Here is a 24,624-nt window from a genome sequence, read left to right as displayed (position 1 = left end):
TCTCCACTGTTTTGAGCGTGTTCAGCTCAAGGTTGTTTTGACTGCACCAGACAGCCATTTGTTTAACCTCCCTTCTGTATGCAGACTCATCGTCATCTTGGATGAGGCCGATGACAGTGGTGTCATCTGCAATCTTCAGGAGCTTGATAGAGGGGTCCTTGGCGATGCAGTCATTGGTGTAGAGGGAGAAGAGTAGTGGGGAGAGCACACATCCCTGGGGGGCACCAGTGCTGATTGTACAGGTGCTGGAAGTGAATTTCTGCTGTCTCACAAGCTGCTGCCTGTCTGTCAGAAAGCTGGTAATCCACTGACAGATAGACATGGGAACAGAGAGCTGGTGTAATTTAGCCCAGAGAATAGCTGGGATGATGGTGTTGAAAGTTGAACTGAAGTCCACAAAAAGGATCCTTGCATATGTCTCTGGTCTGTCCAGATGTTGCAGGATATGATGTAATCCCATGTTGACTGCATCATCCACAGACCTGTTTGCTTGATAAGCAAAATTGAAGGGGATCTAGAAAGGGTCCAGTAATGTCCTTCAGGTGGGCCAACACCAGTCTCTCAAATGATTTCATGACCACAGATGTCAGGGCGACAGGTCTGTAGTCATTAAGTCCTGTGATTTTTGGTTTCTTTGGGATGGTGATGACAGTGGAAAGTTTGAAGCAGCATGGGACTTCACACTGCTCCAGTGATCTATTGAAGATCTGTGTGAAGATGGGGGCCAGCTGGTTAGCACAGGATCTCAGACATGCAGGTGAAACACCATCTGGTCTCTGTGCTTTCCTTATCCTTTGATTTCGAAAGACGTGGCTCACATCATCTTCACAGATCTTAAGTGCAGGTTGAGTAGCAGGAGGGGGGGGGGGTTGCAGGAGGTGTTGGTGTTTGTGTGAAGTGAAGGTAAGAGTGGGTGTGGGGTGTGAGATTGGGCCTTTCAAATCTGCAGTAGAACACATTAAAGTCGTCAGCCAGTTGTTGGTTCCGCTCTGAACAGCTGAAAGCCCGGCAGATGTAATGCACTGTCCGGAATGGCTTCACTCAACCAGATTTCTGTGAAGCACAAGGCAGCAGAGGTTGAAAAGTGCTTGTTTGTGTGGGTGAGGAGATGTAGTTCGTCCGTTTTGTTAGGGAGAGAGTGGAGATTAGCAAGATGAATGCTCAGCAGCGTTGTTCGTAAGCCACGCCGATGGAGATTGACCAGCGTGCCTGCTCGTCTCCCTCGCCTGCGTCTCATAGCACGTTTAAACAACACAGCCTCGCCTCCGACTAAAATGTCAAACAAAACGTCAAAATATTCAAAATCCGGGAAAAGATTGACTGGTATATGCTGTCGAATGTTCAGCAGTTTGTCTCTGGTAAAACTGACTGGAAAAAGATTCCTAAATACAGGACAAACAAACAAAAACAACAAAACAATAGAAGCGCTCCACATCGAGGCGGCCATCCGTGGCACCATCATGATGTATACAATGGTATCCAACTGCACCCCAAGTTTCAGCGCCTGGGAAGGAGTAGGAAAGAAAAGAAGAAAACAGTTACAAAAGAGCCAACAATTTACAATGCCAAAGCTTTACCAACAACACTCAATATTGGATTGTTTGCACAAGCAAAAGCATGGACGAGTACCATGCCAAACAACATCCTGGCCTGAAGCCTTATTACAGCCAGCACTCAAGCTGCTGAGACAAAAGATATCCAATAAAAAACAAACAGTAAAAATAACAAACAAAAGCAACAGTGCAGATTATAAAACATCAGTTATAAATAACATACATAAAATAGATAGCAATTGATGCTATGCCCTGAAATAAAACACAATTAAATCAGTAAACCAGTAAGATAAAATAAATAAAGACAGAAACTAAACTCAGCAAAAAAAGAAACGTCCTCTCACTTTCAGCTGTTTTTATTTTCAGCAAACTTAACGTGTAAATATTTGTATGAACATAAAAAGATTCAACAACTGAGACATAAACTGAATAAGTTTCACAGACATGTGACTAACAGAAATTGAATAATGTGTCCCTGAACAAAGGGGGGGTCAAAATCAAAAGTAATAGTCAGTTATCTGGTGTGTCCACCAGTTGCATTAAGTACTGCAATGCATCTCCTCCTCATGGACTGCACCAGATTAGCCAGTTCTTGCTGTGAGATGTTACCCCACTCTTCCACCAAGGCACTTGCAAGTTCCCGGACATTTCTGGGGGGAATGGCCCTAGCCCTCACCCTCCGATCCAACAGGTCCCAGATGTGCTCAATGGGATTGAGATCCGGGCTCTTTGCTGGCCATGGCAGAACACTGACATTCCTGTCTTGCAGCAAATCATGCACAGAATGAGCAGTATGGCTGCTGGCATTGTCATGCTGGAGGGTCATGTCAGGATGAGCCTGCAGGAAGGGTACCACATGAGGGAGGAGGATGTCTTCCCTGTAACACACAGCGTTGAGATTGTTGTCATTGCAGGCAAGCTCAGTCCGATGATGCTGTTACACACTGCCCCAGACCATGACGGACCCTCCACCTCCAAATCGATCCCACTCCAGAGTACAGGCCTCGGTTTAATGCTCATTCCTTCAATGATAGTCCGAACATCACCCCTGGTGAGACAAAATCACGACTCGTCAGTGAAGAGCACTTTTTGCCAGTCCTGTCTGGTCCAGCAAAGGTGGGTTTGTGCCCATAGGCGACATTGTTGCTGGTGATGTCTGATAAGGACCTGCCTTACAACAGGCCTACAAGCCCTCAGTCCAACCTCTCTCAACTTATTGCGGACAGTCTGAGCACTGATGGAGGGATTGTGCATTCCTGGTGTAACTCAGGCAGATGTTGTTGCCATCCTGTACCTGTCCCGCAGGTGTGATATTCGGATGTACCGATCCTGTGCAGGTGTTGTTACACGTGGTCTGCCACTGCGAGGAAGATCAGCTGTCCTTCCTGTCTTCCTGTAGCACTGTCTTTGGTGTCTCACAGTACAGACATTGAAATTTATTGCCCTGGCCACATCTGCAGTCCTCATGCCTCCATGCAGCATGCCTAAGGCATGTTCATGCAGATGAGCAGGGACCCTGGGCATCTTTCTTTTGGTGTATTTGAGAGTCAGTAGAAAGGTCACTTTAGTGTCCTAAGTTTTTATAACTGTGACCTTAATTGCCTACCGTCTGTAAGCTGTTAGTGTCTTAATGACCGTTCCACAGGTGCATGTTCATTTATTGTTTATGGTTCATTGAACAAGCATGGAAAACATTGTTTAATTTGGATTTTTACAAAATGATCTTTATTGTGTCCTGAAAAGGGACGTTTCTTTTTTTTTTTTAGTTTGAGTTTATGAACATGTCAACTCTACCTTTTAAATAACCAGTCACCCATGCCAAATAAACATGTAGCAGGTAATGCTAGCACAGACCTCACTGAGCTGCAAAAAAAATAAATAAATAAGGGAATCAAAATTGATTTACTACACCCAACGTGATCTAAACAGTTTCAAACATTACATACCTCAATCTCTGATTATTTTCATACTGCAGTAGCTCAATCTGACTCCATTTCACAAAGCTTATGATACTTACTCTGCTCACTCTGCTTTTAAGCAAGAAGGTGATTGAAGCTTAAGTGCAAGATATCCGCTGGGTCCTAAAGACTCCCGCATACAACAGCAGCACACACTAGCATTTCTGCTGGGTTCTAATGTCCACCTTCCATATTCGCATAGGCGTTTGCTTTGGTGTTGCCACCCCTCATAGTCTGTATGCCACCCCATAAAAACAAATTCTAGATCCGCCCCTGTTTTGGGTGAACTATTCCTTTTTAAAGGTCTTATCTCTTATATGACAACATTATAAAACTGGAAAGGAAAACTGAAAAATGCTTATAATTAGCACTGTCAATCAATTACAATTTTTAATCGAATTAATTACATGGTATGCTGATTAATTATTCGCAATCAATCGCATATATAAATAATTGCTTAGCCCCTCAAATAACAATAATTCTGTAATTATTTATACTTATAAATAGTTAAATTTAAATCATTATATATAAAATATATATTATAAAAAAGAATAATATTGGTAATTAAAATGCATTACATCATTGTGGCACATGAGTATAGCATAAAAAAAGACGGTAACACTTTACAGTAAGGTTCCATTTGTTAACGTTAGTTAACATGAACAAACAATGTGCAGTACTTTTACAGCTTTTATTAATCTTAGTTAATTTTAATTTCAACATGTACTAATACATTTCTCAAATCAAAAGTTGCGTTTGTTAACATTAGTAAATGCATTATGAACTAACATGAACTTACAATCAACAACTGTATTTTTATTAACGAATAGTAACAAAGATTAATAAATGCTGTAAACAATATACTGTTAACTGTTTGTTCATGATACCTAATGCATTAACTAATATTAACGAATAGAACCTTATTGTAAAGTGTTACCAAAAAGACAATTCAAAAAGTGGCTTTAGTATGTAATATATAACTGAACTTATGTCATCTGCCTATCATTGGCCTACAGTTCACAGCAATCCATTTGCAATTGAATTAGTCCGAGATATATTTATTATGAGGGCTTTTCTAAGGACGTGTCATTGCCCACCTGCATCAGACGCTTATGGAGCGTCTCATTTGCGTCGCATCAAAAACATACAATTTTTAGGTCGCTGTGTCAAATTAAACCGTTTGAAGCTTAGAAAAACATGTCTTGAGATCCCTGCGTTCGTATTTGCGCTCCATCAAGCTGTGTTTGAATGCAAGAACGTGTTCTCATCTTGTTTTGCCTGCTGTCAGTGAGTGTGGTTTGTTCTCTGTATAACGCGTTGCCCAAACGGCTGAAGTTTGCTTACAGCCCCCTGGAGAAAACAGGTTGTACTTCATGCTTGAATTGCTCAGATGGAAATAATATTCCTTATCATGGTCCGGGGACATACTTGTGCAATTTTTTTTTTTTATATATAATTAATCGCACTGAAATAACGTGTTTGTGGCAGCGGGGGGTGGTCAAGCATCTCTCCGGAGATAGAGAAAGCGGTAAGGGCGCTTACACCTGAGCTAGATTATGTCTAACACCTGTCTCTAATTTCAGTGATCACAGGGAGAGCGGCATAAAAGAGCCACACCGCCAGCAGACAGAGAGAGAGAGACTGGCACAAGCCATCCTACAACGGGTTGGTCGGAGTCCGGAAGAGAATCGCTGGAGAGAAGCTGGAGAGCTCCGACCGCCCGTTTGCCTTCGCCCAACGGCTCCGCGACGCCTGCCGAAGATGGTTGCTAGCGGGGGACCGCAGCGTCGACGGGATCATCGACCAGGTGGTACTGGAGCAGTTAATACATCGACTGCCAAAAGGGATGGCGGAGAGGGTCCAGTGCCACCGTCCGGCGTCACTGGAGGAAGCAGTCCGGCATGCGGAGGACCACATTGTGGCGATCCCGAGGGCGGAAGAGCCCTCCTACTCTCTCTCCCCTCCCCCTGTGTTTTCCCCTGTCTCATCCCCCTCCCCTCTCCCCTCTCATTCTGCTCTCTCCCCAAGGCCCATTCCTGCCCCACACAGGCGAGGAGGACTTCAGCCACCGAGACCAGCTCCCCGGGCGTGGGAGGTGACACCTTCCCCTGCCCCGATGCCCTGCCGCTCTCCCATTCAGGTGGGGGCGCCCGCCTACACAAGTGCGGGCATAGCACCTGGGCCAGCCTGCTGGAGGTGCAGGGACCCGGGCCACTTCCAGGATCAGTGCCCTCTGATGGAGCTGGGGATGGTGGTGCAGGTCTCCAACCTCCCGCAGGCTGCCCCCGACCGGGCCGGAGCGTACCGGATACCAGTAAGTGTCAAGGGGGGTACTCGCCAAGCGTTGGTGGACACCGGGTGTAATCAAACCACTATCCACCAACGCTTGGTTCAACCCAAGGCTTTGGGCACAGCTAAAACGGTGAGGGTGAAATGTGTGCATGGGGATATTCACAAGTATCCGGTGTTGATTCTGATGATTAAATTCCATGGGAAAAAGCATAGAGTGGAGGCCGCGGTTAGCTCCCACCTCACCCATCCGCTGATTTTGGGGACGGATTGGCCTGACTTTAGAGATTTATTAAAGGGAATTTGTGCGGATGGGTCCTGTATTAAATTAGGGAGATGTGCAATGTGCGATGCTCTGGCAGGGGAGGCGGAGCTGGGGCCGTCCTCGACAGCTCCACGTCATAATGACGAGAGAGGGGGAGAGGCTGCAGCCCTTCTCCTTCTCAGGGAATTCCCTGAGGGAGATTTCCCTTTGGAGCAGTCGTGAGACGAAACCCACAAACATGCCTTCGACCAAGTGAGAGTCATCGATGGTCAACAACTCCAGCCTGACATCACCCTTTCATTCCCCTGTTTTGCAATTATAAATGAGCGGTTGTATAGAGTGACACAGGACGCTCAGACTAAAGAAGATACAACCCAACTTTTGATACCACGGAGCCGTCGGGAAATGGTATTCCAGGCGGCTCAATATAATCCCATGGCAGGTCACTTATGAGAAAGGAAAACACTGAACCATCTAATAGCCCACTTCTTTTGGCCGGGCATTGGCGGCGATGTCCGCAGGTGGTGTGCGGATGTCAGCTGGTTAACCCAATGTCAGCTGGTTAACCCACCAGCCACCCCAAAAGCGCCGTTGCGCCCTCTTCCGTTGATAGAGGTTCCCTTTGAGAGAATTGGAATGGACCTCGTCGGGCCATTAGAACGGTCAGCACACGGACATCGCTTCGTATTTGTCCTAGTGGACTATGCAACATGATATCCGGAAGCAGTGCCTCTTCGCAACATCTCAGCATGCAGTGTTGCTGAGGCACTCTTCAAAATAATCTCCCGGGTGGGGATTCCGAAAGAAATCATCACCGATCAAGGCACAACGTTTGTCACGGACACTACGCGAGCTGTGCGAATGATTGAGTATTAAATCGATTCGCACCAGTGTGTACCATCCTCAAACAGATGGCCTGGTGGAACAATTTAATAAAACCCTCAAAAACATGATTCGGAAGTTCATGCACGATGATGCTAGGAATTGGGATAAATGGCTCAACCCCGTGTTATTCGCAGTATGAGAGGTCCCGAAAGCCTCCACTGGCTTCTCCCCATTTGAGCTGCTGTATGGGCGACACCCATGCGGTGTGCTTGATATATTGCGACAAGCCTGGGAGGAGGGACCTTCAAATAGTAAGAATGAAATTCAATACATTCTTGATCTCGGAGCAAAACTCCACACTTTGGGACAACTAACACAGGAGAATTTGCTCCAAGCACAAGAACGACAGCGCCGACTGTATGACAGGGGAACTCAGCTAAGGGAATTTGCACCGGGAGATAAAGTCCTTGTATTACTTCCCACATCGAGCTCTAAATTACTCGCCAAGTGGCAAGGGCCCTTTGAGGTCACACGATGAGTGGGAGATCTCGATTATGAGGTTAAACGAACCGATAGAGGGGGCACACGTCCAATATACCACCTCAACCTCCTGAAATTGTGGAGGGAGGCGGTCCTGGTGACGTTGACTATGGTAGTTCCAGAGAAGGCGGAGCTTGGACCGGAGGTGAATTCAAAACATAAACGGTTCACCCCGGTCACTTGCTGAGACCACCTCTCACAGAGTCAACTCACGGAGGTTGCCAGGTTGCAGCAGGAATTTGTGGATGTGTTCTCCCCTCTACCAGGTCATACGAACCTCATTCACCACCACATCGAGACCGAGCCGGGGGTCATGGTACGTAGCTGCCCATACCGATTACCCGAGCACAAAAAGAAAATCATTCGGGAAGAATTGGACGCAATGCTCGATATGGGGGTAATAGAAGAATCCCACAATGATTGGTCCAGCCCAGTTGTTCTAGTGCCTAAGAGCGACGGGTCTGTATGGTTTTGTGTGGATTATAGGAAAGTCAACGCCGTGTCTAAATTTGATGCGTATCCAATGCCTCGCGTTGATGAGTTGCTCGATCGGTTTGGCACTGCTCGATTATATTCGACATTGGATTTGAGGAAGGGTTATTGGCAGATCACCTTGACACCAGTTTCCCATGAAAAAAACGCCTTCTCCACACCATTTGGATTACATCAGTTTGTGACATTTTTGTTTGGTTTGCTTGGAGCCCCGGCTACGTTTCAGCGTCTCATGGACCGAATTCTCAGACCGCATTCAGCTTACGCTGCTGCCTATTTAGATGACATCATCATTTACAGCAATGATTGGCAGCGGCACATGCAACATCTGAGGGCAGTTCTGAGATCGCTGCGCCGAGCGGGACTCACAGCAAACCCAAAGAAGTGCGTGATTGGGCGGGTGGAGGTACAGTATCTGGGGTTCCACTTGGGCCACGGGCAGGTGCGTCCCCAAATTGACAAGACAGCGGTGATTGCCCAAGACCAAAAAGGGGGTGAGACAGTTCCTGGGACTGGCTGGCTATTATAGAAGATTCGTGCCTAACTATTTGGACGTCACCAGCCCACTGACTGATCTCGCTAAAAAGGGAGCTCCAGACCCGGTCCAGTGGACGGAACAGTGGCAGCAGGCATTCACGTAAGTTAAAGCCGCACTTTGCGGGGGGCCGCTTTTACATTCACCTGATTTCTCTCTCCCTTTTGTTTTACAGAGAGATGCTTCAGACAGGGCTGGGGGCCGTACTCTCGCAGGTGGTGGAGGGGGAGGAGCGCCCGGTGCTGTATATTAGCCATAAGCTGTCATTGAGTGAAACTAAGTACAGCACCTTGGAAAAGGTGTGTCTCGCCATCAAGTGGGTGGTCCTCACTCTCCGATACTACCTGTTGGGGTGGGCCTCCACCCTCTGTTCTGATCACGCCCTGCTCCAGTGGCTCCACCTCATAAAAGATACCAACACGCGGATCAACCGTTGGTATCTAGCTCTTCAGCCATTTAAGTTCAAGGTGGTCCACAGATCGGGGGCGCAGATGGCTGTTGCCGACTTCCTTTCCAGAAATGGGGGGAGTGGTAGGCAGGCCGGATGCCTCCCCGGCCTGAGTCGGGCGGTGGGGATATGTGGCAGCGGGGGTGCATGGTCAAGCATCTCTCTGGAGAGAGAGAAAGCGGTAAGGGCGCTTACACCTGAGCTAGATTATGTCTAACACCTGTCTCTAATTTCAGTGAGCACGGGGAGAGCGGCATAAAAGAGCCACACCACCAGCAGACAGAGAGAGAGAGACTGGCACAAGGAAGGCCACGGTGCTACAGAAGCTGTTATGATTATTGTGTTATGAAGTTAAAGTGTTTAAGTAACTATTTGTCTGTGAAGCTGATGTGTTTAAATAACTCCGTGCCTAAGAGACTGTTGAGTTTATGAAACTCTAATTATAAAGGTGGCCAAATTAAACGCTTACCTGAACCTGGAAACCTCGCTTCCCTGTTATCCTTTCCACTGAACAGTGTTACAGTGTTATATCAATATTTCCTAGATAATGTTGAAGTGAAACAATTTGTATATATCACTTTTCTTTAATGTATGTGATTCATAAATTAAAGAATTTATCTTTATAGTTTCTCCAGTTTATAGTTTTTCTGTATGAGGACTGAGGTTGGCAAAGTAATTTTATAGTGAACCTATACACTAGTCAAATATTTTTAGTTCTGTTCTTTTTACTTACATAAGCTTATAAAGCATAAGCTTTTGGGGGCTTTAGATCTTTTGAAATACACTGACTTTTGCTTAAGTTTAGATGTGCACTTCTAACAACTATTATAGAATATTTTCAGTTTGAAAGTTTACCAGGTGAATCAAGACTCTCAGGATCACTCGAATATTCATATGTAAATCGATCCCACAAGTATCACCAACATGGTACACATCCTTCTGTAATACTATTCTGTTGTGTTTAGTCCTCTTTTTCACTTCCCAGAACAATAGTAGAGTCCAATGTCTGCTTCAGTGATGTTCTCTATCACTAAGTCATGGGATTTTTAAGCATTGTTCCTGGACAGAGAGTCGAGGAAAGGGAAAAAAAAAAAAGGGTTTTTGTATGCAGAGAGGATTAGCTGTGGTTGGATTTGTGAAGAACAAATCTTGACCCATTGGATGTTTTGTCCCCTCATAATCTGACTGTCACATTGTAGAGTTGCATTGTCTCCAGGCTTGACCACAACCTTTAACAGCATCCCAGAGAACTTAGAGTAAATGCAACTCAGTGCAACTACATTCAAACAGAAAAATATGTTTTTACTCAGATAAATTAAGGACAAAAATTGGCTGCATGATGTATCCGAGAGATCAAGAGTTATTCTGGTGGTTTTGACCTGTCTATGTTTCAACTCCTAAAGAATCATAGAAGAAATCTTTATTCGTCTTCACTACTATTTACAATTATGTTTATCATCATACTAAATTGGCATAAGAACCAAGAACATGAATGAACATGGGTATAAATAATGGCATGCTTAATCTTTATATATGGGTAGTTGATGTATGTGGTAGTTGATTTTTAAATTGAAACAGTATGTATTTATAAGAAAGAGTCCAGGTTCTGTAATTGGTCACCATTTCTTTGAACCTTTTCAACATTTTCAATGACCTTTTTGGCTTCAATTTTTCATTGTAAATTGTCCTGCTTTGTGGCTGTAGCAGGTTCGCAGTTTGGGCAAGGAAGGAGTCAATAGGCAGCGAACTGTCAACGTGAGTATTTTTATTACTCTTCAGCATTGTTCACAAAACTTAAATAAAAAGGGCACTCAGTGGCCAAGTAATCACACAAACGAGTCAGCAATTTTTGTCGCGCACACTCACAGGAACAGTCTCTCTCTGATGCCTCGTGCACCTTTTTATGTCTCCCTCCGCCATTACTACAACTGTTAGAGATAATGATAACCCAGGTGACGAGCCTTACTGCCCTCTCTTTCCCGCAGACAGATACACGTCCAATCCCCCATCACCACATACCCATTTCTGGAGAGAAAGTCAGCCACAGTCATCTGCGCCCCTGGTCTGTGGATCACCTCAAATTTGAACGGCTGAAGTGCCAGGTACCAACAGGTGATCCGCGCATTGGTATCCTTCATGCGGTGGAGCCACTGGAGTGGGGCGTGAGAGTGAGGAAGTCCCACTTGATAACTAGACACTTCTTCTCCACGGTGCTGTAATTAGTCTCTCTCAGCAAGAGCTTGCGAATAATGTACAGCACCAGTCGCTCCTTCCCCTCCACCTCCTGCAAGAGCACCTCCCCCGCCCTCTGTCAGATGCATCTGTCTGCAAAAAAAAGGGGAGAGAGAAATTAGGAACATGTAAAAGCGGCCTCCCACAAAGCGTGGATTTTATTTTTAGGAAAGCCTGTTGGCACGACTCCCATCCACTGGAAGAGATCGGGGGGCCCCTTTCTAGTAAGATCAGTCAGCGGGCTGGTGATGTCAGAGTAACTAGGCACAAACATTCGGTAGTAGCCAGCCAGCCCCAGAAACTGTCTCACCTCCATTTTCGTCTTGGGCCTCGGACAGGCTTCAGTCGCTGCCGTTTTGTTAACCTGGGGACGCACCTGCCTGTGGCCCAAGTGGAACCCCAGATACCGAACTTCCACCTGCCCAATTGTGCACTTCTTCAGGTTGGCTGTGAGCCCCGCTCGTCGCAGCGACCTCAGGACAGCTCTCAGATGTTGCACGTGCTGCCTCCAGTCATTACTATAAATAATAATATCGTCTAAATATGCAGCGGGATATGCTGTATGTGGTCTGAGAACATTATCCTTGAGACACTGGAATGTGGCGGGGGCCCTAACAAACTGAACAGAAGGGTCACAAATTGGTGTAAGCTGACCGGTGTGGAAAAAGCAATTTGTTCTCAGTAGATTGGAGTTAAAGGGATCTGCCAATAATGCTTTGTTAAGTCCAGTGTCTAATAAAATTGAGCCACGCCCAACCGATCGAGCAACTCGTCAATATGGGGCATTGGGTACTCGTCAAATTTGGACACCGTGTTCACTTTGTGATAGTCTACACAGAACCGGACTGTCCCATTGCTCTTAGGTACCAGAACCACCAGGCTGGCCCAATCGCTGTGCAACTTTTCTATCACACCCATGTCAAGCATTTCCTCCAATTCAAACTGAACAACCTTTTTCTTGTGTTCTGGAAGGCGATAGGGGTGGCTATGTTGGGCCTCATGTATTCAGATAGAAAACAAAGGCAGGCCTAACAGTCGTAAAAACATAACTCAAGCCCCAATCAAACAAAGGGAGTCCAAAACAGACTACAAATCCATGAAGCCTTGCTCACTAAAGGATCGAACTCTCAACTCCTATTGGATGAGGCACACAACAGAACGTCCCTCAAACATGACATCATCAGGAGTTGAAATACCTCTGAAATGCTTCCAGAATTCACTTCCAGCGACTTTGTTCACCGAATATAGACGTGGCACAAGGAAGTAACATCTGACTTGAAACTGTAGCCATACAATCCCCATCTCGCTGGACGAGGTGAGGTTACTCTGTGTTCAATCGAACACTCTAACGGATCCGAAGGAGACCGCCGAGCAATTCGCATCTTCATCCGTTTGCCTACAGAAGTGAAGAGATTAAAGATTTCTCTTCCATCTTCAATCAAGTCGACATTTCTGAGTTCTCCGCCAGCCTGCTAAGAATCAACAGCCGTACCGCCCGCCAAAAATCAACAGCCGTACCGCCCGCCGACAGAGCGAGGAAACGGCCTCCCGTCATCACCCGAGCCTCAAGGAACCGGGTCAGAGTTAAAGGACGGAGGAAAACACATTCTACCTGTGTCCTCATGCGATTCAATTAAGAGGTTTACGTCTGGGCAGAGATAGAATATTATAGTGTGTTATTCTTGTGTTTCAAGGTTTTTGCTTGTACAGTTTACGGACCGCCATGTCCGCTTATTATTAATACTCAGGGTATTAATTATCATGAATATGTTTTGCTGTATTGTGGTCCAACCAAATTGGACTGTTGTGCAATTTCACCATCGCGGGTGAGACAGCAACTGAGTTCATCCATTAAAGAGTCAAATAACGCGGGGCTTTTACGAGCCGTCCACCGCGTCTCTTGAGTGATAAACACAGCTGCTTTCTCTCCAACGATCGCAAAATCGGCTTTAGGGCTGTCACTTAATCATCTCTCTCTCTCTCTCTCTCTCTCTCTCTCTCTCTCTCTCTCTCTCTCTCTCTCTCTCTCTCTCTTACTAATCACACACACACACACCTAATGTTTTATAGGATTATTTTGATTTCCATATCTAATCATATCACTGTTTAGTTTGTAGATGTTAGTCGGAAGTTTATTGACTGCATTGTATTAATTATTAATTGATATTACTGCATAAATAAACTTTGTTTATATTACAAAGAGAAGTGTTTTGGTTTGTTTTGCATACACCTGTGTCATGCTGACGGGATGTCAGTGCTCGCATTCAAACCTTCATTCATTGTTTTTTTTCCGAAAATCGATATTCTTCGGATGTTGATTTTCCTAAGAAAACAATCTAATATTGAGACTGTTTTACTATTTGGTTATTAGTCCCTAATTCCAGGGTGGTGCCCCGTCAGTGTTAATCCTTATTAATATTCTATTGATTTTTGATAATTGATTATTATCTTTGATGATTGAATTTGAATGATCAATAAGCTAGTGTTAATTTTAATTAATGTTTGATCGATGTTAACAATTAACAATTATCTTTGATAATTGTTGATTTAAAGGATATTAAAAAGCTAACATTGATTCTCATCAATGTTCTATTGATTTTAATAATTAATAATTATCTTTGATAATTATTAATTATTGCTAATAACCAAACTTGCTCCTAAACATAGCACACTACATTTACTGGAGCCCCATATGAGGTTTTAATGAGTTAGATCCAATTAATTAATTTAAATATTAATTAATAACTACAGAAATAATTATTAATTATTTCTGATAGTAACACTGATCTAAACAACCAGTAAAGCCCTACAGCTATGAACCACCACCCCTGGGGTGGTCTCGATATGGTGTTCTATGAGGTTCGTACAACTGGGGAGAGGTGAGAACACCTCTGCGAATTTCACTTACAACTTGGCCACGGTGTGAGGTCTCCACACGGGTCCAGGGTGAATGAAATAGGTTTGAGAGTCACCTCCAGCCCGAGCTTCGCCCTCTCTGGCACTACCGTTGCCAAGGCCACAGGGACCGCCTCCCTCTACGATTTTAGGTGGTTGAGGTGGTAAATTTGATGAACTTCACCCGTCCGTTCGCCTAACCTCATAATCAAGACCTCAGAGAGCCCTTGCCACTTGGCGGGTAATTAAGAGCTTGAGGTGGGCAGCAATACAAGCACTTTATCTCCCTGAGGGAATTCCCGTAGTCCAGTGCCCCTGTCATACAGTCGGCTTTGATGTTCCTGAGCTTGGAGCAAATTCTCCTGTATTAACTAACCCAAAGTGTGGAGTTTTGCTCTAAGCTCAAGGACATATTGGATTTCATTCTTACTGTTTGAGGGTCCCTCCTCCCAAGCTTCCCGTATGATGTCGAGCACACTATGTGGCCAACACCCATACAGCAGCTCGATGGGGAAAACCCTGTGGAGGCTTGTGGGACCTTTCGCACCGCAAATAACAGGAGATCGAGCCACTTTTCACAATTTCTAGCATCCTCATGTATGAACATACGAATTATATTTTTTTAAGGTTTTATTAAATCGTTCCACCAACCCATCTGTTTGTGGATGGTAAACACTGGTGCAAATAGATTTATTACCTAATAATTCGTACAGTTCACATAGTGTTCGTGACATAAATGTAGTGCCTTGATCAGTGAGGATTTCTTTTGGAATCCCCACTCGGGAGATAATTCTGAAGAGTGCCTCCGCAACGCTACGTGCTGAGATGTTGCGCAGGGGCACTGCTTCCGGATATTGCGTTGCATAGTCCACCATAACTTACACAAAGCGATGCACACATGCGGTCCGTTCTAATGGCCCGACGAGGTCCATGCCAAATGTTTTCAAAGGGACGTCGATTGGTGGTAGAGGGCGCAATGGTGCTTTTGGGGTGGCCGGTGGATTCACCAACTGGCCAAAAAATGGGCCATTATTCGGTTGAGTGTTTTTTTGTGACCTAGATGGCCAGCCATTGGATTATGGTGAGCCTCCTGGAAGAGAGTCCCCCTCCGCCATCACTACAACAAGAAACAGGTGTTAGAGATAATGATAACCCAGGTGACGAGCCATACCACTCTATCGCTCTCTCCTGCAGACAGATACACGACCATGCCTCCATCACCACAGTGACAATGAATTTTTAAAGGACAAATTCCTTGTTGTCTTTCAACTAATTTGATAAAAATAAAAGCTGCATATATAATAATTAGCAAAATGCTGTTTAAAATGTCACACTGCAGGACATGTCAATTTTCTATAAGCATTTCATGGCAAATTCCCATTTGTGAATGTAGTGAATATATACTCAAGATATAATGCGTCACATTTTGTTTTTATTGGTATGCCTAAAATAAACCGAAAGTACTTACTGGTGAGTGCAGTGAGAGAAAGCCTCATGTTCTGAAGGTTTGGTGGTGCTTGTGGGTGACAAGTGTGCCACTGTCAATGTGGTTTCCGCTATTTGAATCATTACAAACACAGACAACCTGTTTGTAACTGTCTGTTACATGTATTCTTTATAAACTTAAAGTTGTAAGGGGGGGGGGGGGGGTTATTCCTTTTGAATGTATTTACTTTATGGTTGAAAGTAGTACTGGTAAAAAAAAAAAAAACTTGTGAGAAACATGTTAGAAATGGCACAGCTGCAGTCTGACATAGAACTACTTTTACATTGCACCACTGTAAGTATTGTGATGGTTTTTTTTTTTTTTTTTTTGAAGCTGTAAACCTGAAGTTAAATGAAGTCAGAAGCTGAAATTGGGTTTCTGACACACATGCATCTGAAGACCACAAAGTCCACTTACAGAAGCACAGACGTAAAATATTTTCCAGTGTTTTGTGTAATGCCCTCTCTGACTAGATCAACCTGAATTTCCTTGCTGGTCCTTTTTCAGGTAAGTGCCAGTTTATTGGTGTTGTGACTGGTGGACCAAGGTGGTCTTGCTGGTTAAACTAAAGAAGCAGCAGATTCTTACTTGTCAACTAATATGTTTTTGGAGGTTTAGAAGTTTATGCAGGACACATGCTGTGCACTTAACCCCAAAATGTATGGGAATTTTACCAAACACTCTTACATATTCAGGATCTTTAGAGCCCCGGAAAGTATATCTTTAAGAAAATTGATCTACAGATTGCCCAGATAATGTAAAATTTTCACACAAAAAAATTCAAAACAATTAGAAAATAATAAATACAAATATATTTTGATGTATTATTTTTTATTTATCAAAGAGATAATGCAACAAATAAAGACAAATCTAGAACAGGATTCATTACTTGCTCACTGAAATTTCATGAGATGCAACTGGCTGTCAGACACATTGAGCTACACATAACACATAAGCTACACTTAAGTATTTTTCTCAGGCACTTACTGAGTCAAAATAGATGCATAATTTACATAATTTCAATAGTAAACCCAAATGACAATAGTCATATCATACTGTTCATGTGTTGTACTTGCTATAGTTTATTTCAGTGTTGTTTCTTCATCAAATAGCAGTCAAATGTAACCACTGAAACAACAGCGCTAACCTGAGTAACAAATAGTGTACATGCATATGGGATACAGATAATTCACCATTGTTGCACAGAATATCAACATGATGTAATATTTATTTCTATAAATATAGTATTAATTCATCTTGTAATAAAGAAATAGATATCCTGCAATAGTAAACTTATAAATAATCATAAAAATATATGTAATTTATGAAATAAAAAAAACAAAAACAAAAAAACACTATAGCATACCTTGGGTCTCTAATGACCCTATACACTTCTGGTACTTAAACCATTATAATTTATTTATTTTATTTTTTGTGCAATTTTGGCCTTTTTTGTGTTACACTATTTAGAAGAGATAGATTGAGGAATACTAAAGAGGTGTGGACACAACTCCAAAAAAATGGATGAGGTACAGGGGGTGAAATGAGGTCCCAGGTCTCTAAAGAAATGAGGTATGAATTTAAGGGTTAAGCAGCCTTGTTTGGAAAAAACTACACCAGGATCCAAAAAACACCATATGTTGGTGACTGGTCTTTGCTGCTCTTGTCAGCAAGTATTTCAGAGTACAGAATATCAGAACACTGCATAATAATGGTACTAGATGGCTGTTCCCATTTATGAAATTCTCCTATTATTACCTGTCTGCCTTGTCATGTAATGTGCTTTAATTAAAAAGCATGTAAAATTAAAAATAAATAAGACATGTTCATCTGTAGCTCTTCATCTGTCATTACAGCTTTAACTTAAAATGTGTATTTTAAGTTAAATTAAATAGAGTAGTTCTCTGTAGTTTGACCTTTTTTGAAAGAAATAGAAAGAGGGAAGAAGAGAAGGGTGGCTGGGTGGGAAAAGGGTGGTGAGAGGATTGGAATATAAATCGTTTTTATGACAATCATTTCATTAACTGTATGCGTATTTTTTGGCCCTTCATATCAGCACTTTTTCCCTCTCTTTTTTGTCTTATTTTTAATCTGTGATGTCATTATAACGCTCTCAGTACAGTGCATCCGGAAAGCGTTCACAGCGCTTCACTTTTTGTTATGTTACAGCCTTATTCCAAAATGGATTAAATTCATTATTTTCCTCAATTCTACAAACAATACCCCATAATGACAATGTGAAAGAAATTTGTTTGAAATGTTTGCAAATTTATAAAAAAAACAAACAAAAAAAAAAACATCACATGTACATAAGTATTCACAGCCTTTGCTCAATACTTTGTTGAAGCACCTTTGGCACCAATTGCAGCCTCAAGTCTTTTTGAGTATGATGCTACAAGCTTGGCACACCTATTTTTGGGCAGTTTCTCCCATTCTTCTTTTCAGGACCTCTCAAGCTCCATCAGGTTGGATGGGGAGCGTCAGTGCACAGCCATTTTCAGATCTCTCCAGAGATGTTCAATCGGGTTCAAGTCTGGGCTCTGGCTGGGCCACTCAAGAACATTCACAGAGTTGTCCCATAGCCACTCCTTTGTTATCTTGGTTGTGTGCTTAGGGTCGTTGTCCTGTTGGAAGATGAACCTTCGCCCCAGTCTGAGGTCCAGAGCACTCTGGAGCAGGTTTTCATCAAGGATGTACATTGCTGCATTCATCTTACCCTCGATCCTGACTAGTCTCACAGTTCCTGCTGCTGCAAAACATCCCAACAGCATGATGCTACCACCACCATGCTTCACTGTAGGGATGGTATTGGCCAGGTGATGAGTGGTGCCTGGTTTCCTCCAGACATGACGCTTGCCATTCAGGCCAAAGAGTTCAATCTTTGTTTCTCATGGTCTGAGAGTCCTTCAGGTGCCTTTTGGCAAACTCCAGGCGGGCTGTCATGTGCCTTTTTACTGAGGAGTGACTTCCGTCTGGCCACTCTACCATAAAGGCCTGATTGGTGGAGTGCTGCAGAGATGGTTGTTCTTCTGGAAGGTTCTCCTCTCTCCACAGAGAAATGCTGGAGCTCTGTCAGAGTGACCATCGGGTTCTTGGTCACCTCCCTGACTAAGGCCCTTCTCCCCCGATTGCTCAGTTTTGCCAGGCAGCCAGCTCAAGGAAGGGTCCTGGTGGTTCCAAACTTCTTCCATTTATGGATGATGGAGGCCACTGTGCTCATTGGGACCTTCAATGCTGCAGAAATGTTTCTGTACCCTTCCCCAGATCTGTGCCTCGATACAATCCTGTCTCGGAGTTCTACAGACAATTCCTTGGACTTCATGGCTTGGTTTGTGCTCTGACATGCACTGTTAACTGTGGGACCTTATATAGACAGGAGTGTGCCTTTCGAAATCACGTTCAATCAACTGAATTTACCACAGAAGGACTCCAATCAAGTTGTAGAAACATCTCAAGGATGATCAGTGGAAACAGGATGCACCTGAGCTCAATTTTGAGTGTCATGGCAAAGGCTGTGAATACTTATGTACATATGATTTTTTTTCATTTTTTATTTTTAATAAATTTGCAAATATTTCAAACAAACTTCTTTCACGTTGTCATTATGGGGTATTGTTTGTAGAATTTTGAGGAAAATAATTAATTTAATCCATTTTGGAATAAGGCTGTAACATAACAAAATGTGGAAAAAGTGAAGCGCTGTGAATACTTTCTGGATGCACTGTATATTTAAAAAGCCTAAAGGAATAAGTACTTAAAAAGCAACTGAAGCTAATGCCAAAGCATTGTTATTTTGATATAATTAAAACAATGTATGTTCAATTAATAATATTTGTCTGAATGTAGATAAATACGTTGTGCAAGCTCATACCTTTAAAAAAAATAAATAAAAAAAAAAAATATATATATATATATATATATATATCAATATATCATATTTAAATTATAATTATTTAAAAAATAAATTCTAATATTGATGTGAAAACACATTTTCAAGCTTTTTAAAAAATATTTTATTTTAATTATATATATAACATATAAGGTATCGAACACAATAATTTTGTCCTGCATCTTGAAAATGTCATTTTTTTTTATAAACATTAAATAATTTTAGAAAAATACAAATAGTTACACACCAAAGGACTCCAGAAACAATCACCACTAACAGTATCACTACTGTTCACACAAAGCAAATTATTGAATACACCTCTATTTTGATGAATATGTTTTAAATTAAATTTCAAAGTACATAATATTTTTCTGGGGCTAAAGTAAAAAATGTCTAAGTGGTGTAACTGTCAAGACAAATTAAATTAGTAAAAAACAAATAAAATAAAAATATTTAAAAGCTGAAATTTGTTGGCATAATATATATATATATATAATTAAATATTTTGTAATTTTTATGAAAAGGCACATTTTGTTCAGGTCAAATGAAGTAACCCTAAGAAAACCATTTTATATTTGTGACTCAAAAATTCATGATATTTTTTATAAGATATATTTCTGTACTTTGTTTTTTCATTGAATCATTAAATTGTGTACACTCACGTGTATAAGGCATATAAAGCATTTTAATGCATTTTACTTGATGGTTATACTATATGAAATTCTTTGAGTCATTCAATTATTTATTTATTTTTAGGAAATGCTATAAATGTTTTTCAGAAATGTACAAACAACAATGTACAAATGGACACAAAGATTTTTGAACTTGACACGTGTTTTAAACTAGATTTTTACAACATTATTTGTCAATGACCAATCTACAAATAAAATATTAAAATTATATGAATCCATAAATGATGATACAGTATTAATTTGACTGACTGAAAACATATATTTACTGTTAATTCATGGCTCTCTGGAATACTTGATTCTGATCAAGATCTATGACAGTATTTACAGTACAGAATATAATATTATGATCTGGTCAGTCATTGTATTCTGCAGTCAAATATTTTTTCTATGAGTTCAGTTTATTATTTATCCCTTGGGAAGTGTCACGTTAAAACATCCAAACACACAAGTCAACATAACACAAAAAGCAAAAAGAGATCTATATTTAGGTCAAGAGCAATATGGATTTGTCAGGATATACACAAATAAAATTCACAATTTCTACCCAATAAAATTTATTAAAACAGTTAAGTCTCAAACTACAATGAGTTTAACCAACTGACTGCTACAGGAATGAACTAGTTTTTAAATATTTTAGTTCTTCCCCCTGACTTTAAATATATACGGCCTGATGGCTTAAGAACAAATTCTTTGTAAAGTGGATGGTTTGGATAATTCAGGATTGTATGCACTTTCTCAATGACTTGTTTGTTATACATTTCCTTTAGCTGAACTTGTTGCACCCCTTATCACCTTAGAAGCAGTTTTAATTAGCCTTGTCAGCCTATTTTTACTATTATTGAGCCACATCACAATACAATATGAAATAACAGATTCAATAAAACTATGATAAAATAATGTCATTAATACACTGCATACCTTAGAAGAGTGAATTTACCTTAAAAAGAACAAGTGCTAAACTGTGTAATTGACATAGATGACCACTAAACTGTGTAACTGACTGTGTAGTTGTTTTCTAGAGTTTCATGTCTCTCCAATCACTTTGTGGTCACAAAAATAATTGCAATTAAAATTTATATTTCATGTACATTTATTTATTTGTAAGTGGTTGTGTAACAAACGGGGTAATGTGCAGTAAGCTAGTTACTATTTCAAAATAAACCCCTGCAGGGTATACCTTAACAGTGCATTTTAATATCATTGTACACACTGTAGTCAGAGTTTGGCAATCGCTTGCTCTTTGCCAGTTTGCTTCCTCGTTTGGGGATGTTTAGTGATGCGTAGTAAACTTCTGCATGAACATCCTAAATGGATCAAATTAAACATATTATTTTTTAGTGGATAAAACTTTTGTGCATGTACAACAACAATGTACTGATATATAGCACTTCAACAGAAAAAAATATACATTTTACTAAACATTTTTAGAAATGTATTATTATTTTCTTACAATGCCCACTTTTGAAAAAGTATTGATTATTTTTAAGTTGATTATTTTATTATTATTATTATTATTATTATTATTATTATATTGATTTATTAATTTATGAGTCAGATTTCAGACAGTATACAAATCTCAGAACTTTTATGCCTATTTGTGAGCGTAAATTTGAGTTTACCTGTTCTTGATTTTGCTGTCTTTGCATCTCAAAGCTGCTTGGAAGACCTTCAAACTGCTTCGGCACTATGGATAGAGCAGTAATCTCTTACATAAATGACAAAAATTATTGAAAAATTGTGACTCCCATAGTATTACAGAAAGCATAAATTACATCCTTTTTTCTTAATTTTTTATGTATATAAATTATAAATACTGTTCTGGTCTCACCTGTCTTGTGACAGCACTTGTACCCACAAACAAAGGCCAACATGGCAGAGAGAAGAGAACATGCTGGGCACATTGTCTGCAGTATCAGCCAGCACTGCCAACAATGGCAGTTTGGATCAGAGTGGGTTCCTGAGGAGACGTTTAATGAACATGCTGAACGAATAAATGTAAAACAATCATAAATGTGTTCCTTGACTGTGATGCATTTAAATAATACAGTATCTAACTTAAACTCAATACAGAAGAGTTGCTGTGAGAAAAGCCTTAGTTGTCTGATCATATAAGATGTATGATATGATCAGATGTGTTTTTTCCGTTTCATTTCAGAACAGCACTTTGTTTCCTGTAAAGACAGGACACGACCTACATTCAATTAAAAAAAAAAGAAAAAAAAGAATCTATTCTTTTCTCCCACACATTGATGTACCGTATATATATATATATATATATATATATATATATATATATATATATATATATATATATATATATATATATATATAGAAAGAGAGAGAGAGAGAGAGAATATTGTCTCAGTTGAAAGTGATTCTAATGAATTATTCTATGACTGACTAAAAACATACACACTCAGTTGCTCTGTACACTTTTTCTTAAGTATATTTTAGTATACCTACTATTTTAGTCATACTATTTTAGGTATACCTGCTTGTTGATGCAAATTAATTTTGTTCTTCACACATGGATCTTCAATAATATATTTTTGATGCATTTAAAAAAATATAATTTGTAAAAATTAGGTTTCAACAGCACTAGCAAACATATTATTGAAATGATCTGAAATGTGAAGAAATTATATGTTCTTGTTACTGCACATGCGTAGTTCAACTCACAAGTATTTTTTTGTAATTTTCAAACATTCAAAGGTTGTATGTTGAGCTTTCTTGAATAAAACATTCCACTTTTATGTACTGTCTGTATGTATGTGGAGTAGGGCTGTGTCGAAACAATCAAATATTGATGTATTGCAATATTTTTTCTCAAGATATTTCTCATGAAAGTACATTCAATGTTGCTTGAGTAGAATTATTCTGTAATATTTCCACTACTGGCATTTTTTTAGAATGTTTTTAGTTTGAAACAAGCTTACCAGGTGAATCAAGATGTTCAGGATCGCTTGAAGCTCCGTATGTCAGCTTTGTGAGAGTTTCACCCAAATGGAACACGTCCCTCTCAAAGATGATCCTATTGTGCTCAATCCTCTTTTTTTCTACCCTAGTGCAATAGTAGAGTCCAAGGTCTGCTTCGGTGATGTTCTCTATTACTAAGTCATGGGATTTTGAAGTATTGTTCCATGACAGAGAGAATCGAGGAAAAGGAAATAAAAGGGTATTGTATGCAGAGATGATTAGTGGTGGTTGGATTTGTGAAGAGCAGATCTTCACCCATTGGATGTCTTGTCCCTCGATAATCTGACGGTCACAATTTAGAATTGCATTATCTCCAGGCTTGACCACTACCTTCACCAGTGTCCCAGAGACCTTCAAGTAAATGCAACTCAGTGCAACTACATTCAAACAGGAAAATATGGTTTTACTCAGATATAAATGAGGGATAATTGTCTAATGTGTAAGAGAAAGCAAGAGTTATTCTAGTTAATTTCACCTCTCTGGGATCCGACTTATATAAAGGAATTTTATTTGGTCTTCACTACATATACATTCATGTTTATCATCTTACTAAAGTGACAAATAAGAACTAAGAGCACAAATGGACATGGTAACATGCATATACCTTATACAGTATATAATGTGTGATATAGTGATAAAGAAATTATGCATATCCACAGTAATTCAGAAAACTATACAGGGCAGGTATAGCTACAATAAACATGAAATATACAGATTTTAATATATTTGAAGTATGAAGTGAAATCACTTACTGGCAAGTGCAGTGAGGAGACGTCTCATGTTGGCCACATCTGAATGTTTGGTAGTGCTTGTGGGTGATGAGGATGTTACTGTCAATGTGATTTCCGCCTCTTGAATCATTACAGACACTTTACGTTTTTATCTTTACATTTATTCTTAATAACATTGTGGCTGTTTGTTAGTTTGATTGAGTTCTTGTGGCTATTTTTTCCATTGCATTTAAATTAAATAAATAATTTTTTGTCTCACAAATATGAAAAGATATCTTTTATGGTGTTAAAACACAATGCTTATTTTTAATGGTTCATGGCATGATAGTAAAGAAAATATTTGTGATAACCATGGCTTTAAAACCCAGCAGATTTTGCTTTTTGTCCCAAATATTTATGTCATTATAAAGAACCATCATAAATGCCCAATTTTCAATTTAATTTGTACTTGTCTTGCTGCATAATATTTCAGCCTTATTTGTCTATTTTTCTTTCCTTATTATTTGCTGTGCTGTATAACAATACTGTATGCCATGAAAAGAAAAACAGTAGTGAGACAAAATTCCACCTCAAAGTGTTTTGATCTAAAAATATGAGGCACAAAAAAAGTTGAAGGCATTCGCAGGCTAAAGTTGGGTCAGTGGCACATACAGTATGTATCTGTGTTTCATATGGACCACAAAGTCCAGTCATAAAAACACAGACGTCAAATATTTTCCATGTTGTTTGTGATGCAAAGAAACCTGAGTTGGCATGAAGATATATTTTTAAACATTTTATTTGTTGAGATATTAGTTGATGTTTCATGCAGCAAAGAC

At 40.6% G+C, this 24,624-nt stretch overlaps 1 protein-coding gene across 3 annotated transcripts; it reads right to left on the bottom strand.

Moving 5' to 3' along the window:
- Positions 1-20,383: 20,383 nt before the first annotated feature.
- Positions 20,384-23,866, bottom strand: LOC127420963 (uncharacterized). Of its 3 annotated transcripts, none has more exons than XM_051663621.1 (5): positions 23,828-23,866; positions 23,036-23,452; positions 21,928-22,080; positions 21,719-21,804; positions 20,384-21,403 (listed from the first exon to the last, which is right to left on the bottom strand). In XM_051663621.1, the coding sequence occupies exons 1-5, from the start codon at positions 23,853-23,855 to the stop codon at positions 21,278-21,280; spliced, it is 810 nt and encodes a 269-aa protein (XP_051519581.1). In that variant the 5' UTR covers positions 23,856-23,866; the 3' UTR covers positions 20,384-21,277. The 3 variants fall into 3 exon arrangements, with proteins under 3 accessions (XP_051519581.1, XP_051519589.1, XP_051519598.1); XM_051663629.1 differs by having other exon boundaries at positions 21,719-21,783; XM_051663638.1 differs by having other exon boundaries at positions 21,928-22,056.
- Between the last annotated feature and the right edge of the window lie 758 nt (positions 23,867-24,624).

This window comes from Myxocyprinus asiaticus, chromosome 3 (assembly GCF_019703515.2).
Source record: "Myxocyprinus asiaticus isolate MX2 ecotype Aquarium Trade chromosome 3, UBuf_Myxa_2, whole genome shotgun sequence".
Classification (NCBI taxonomy): domain Eukaryota; kingdom Metazoa; phylum Chordata; class Actinopteri; order Cypriniformes; family Catostomidae; genus Myxocyprinus; species Myxocyprinus asiaticus.
This window is presented reverse-complemented; position numbering and strand designations above follow the sequence as displayed.

Excerpts from the sequence above, each read along its gene's own strand:
- LOC127420963 (XM_051663621.1), bottom strand. The coding sequence starts at position 23,855 with ATGAGACGTCTCCTCACTGCACTTGCCA. Across the intron at positions 23,453-23,827 it reads TCTCCTCACTGCACTTGCCA|TTGCACTGAGTTGCATTTAC; the intron begins GTAAGTGATTTC and ends GTTTGAATGTAG. Across the intron at positions 21,404-21,718 it reads GACAGCAAAATCAAGAACAG|GATGTTCATGCAGAAGTTTA; the intron begins GTAAACTCAAAT and ends TGATCCATTTAG.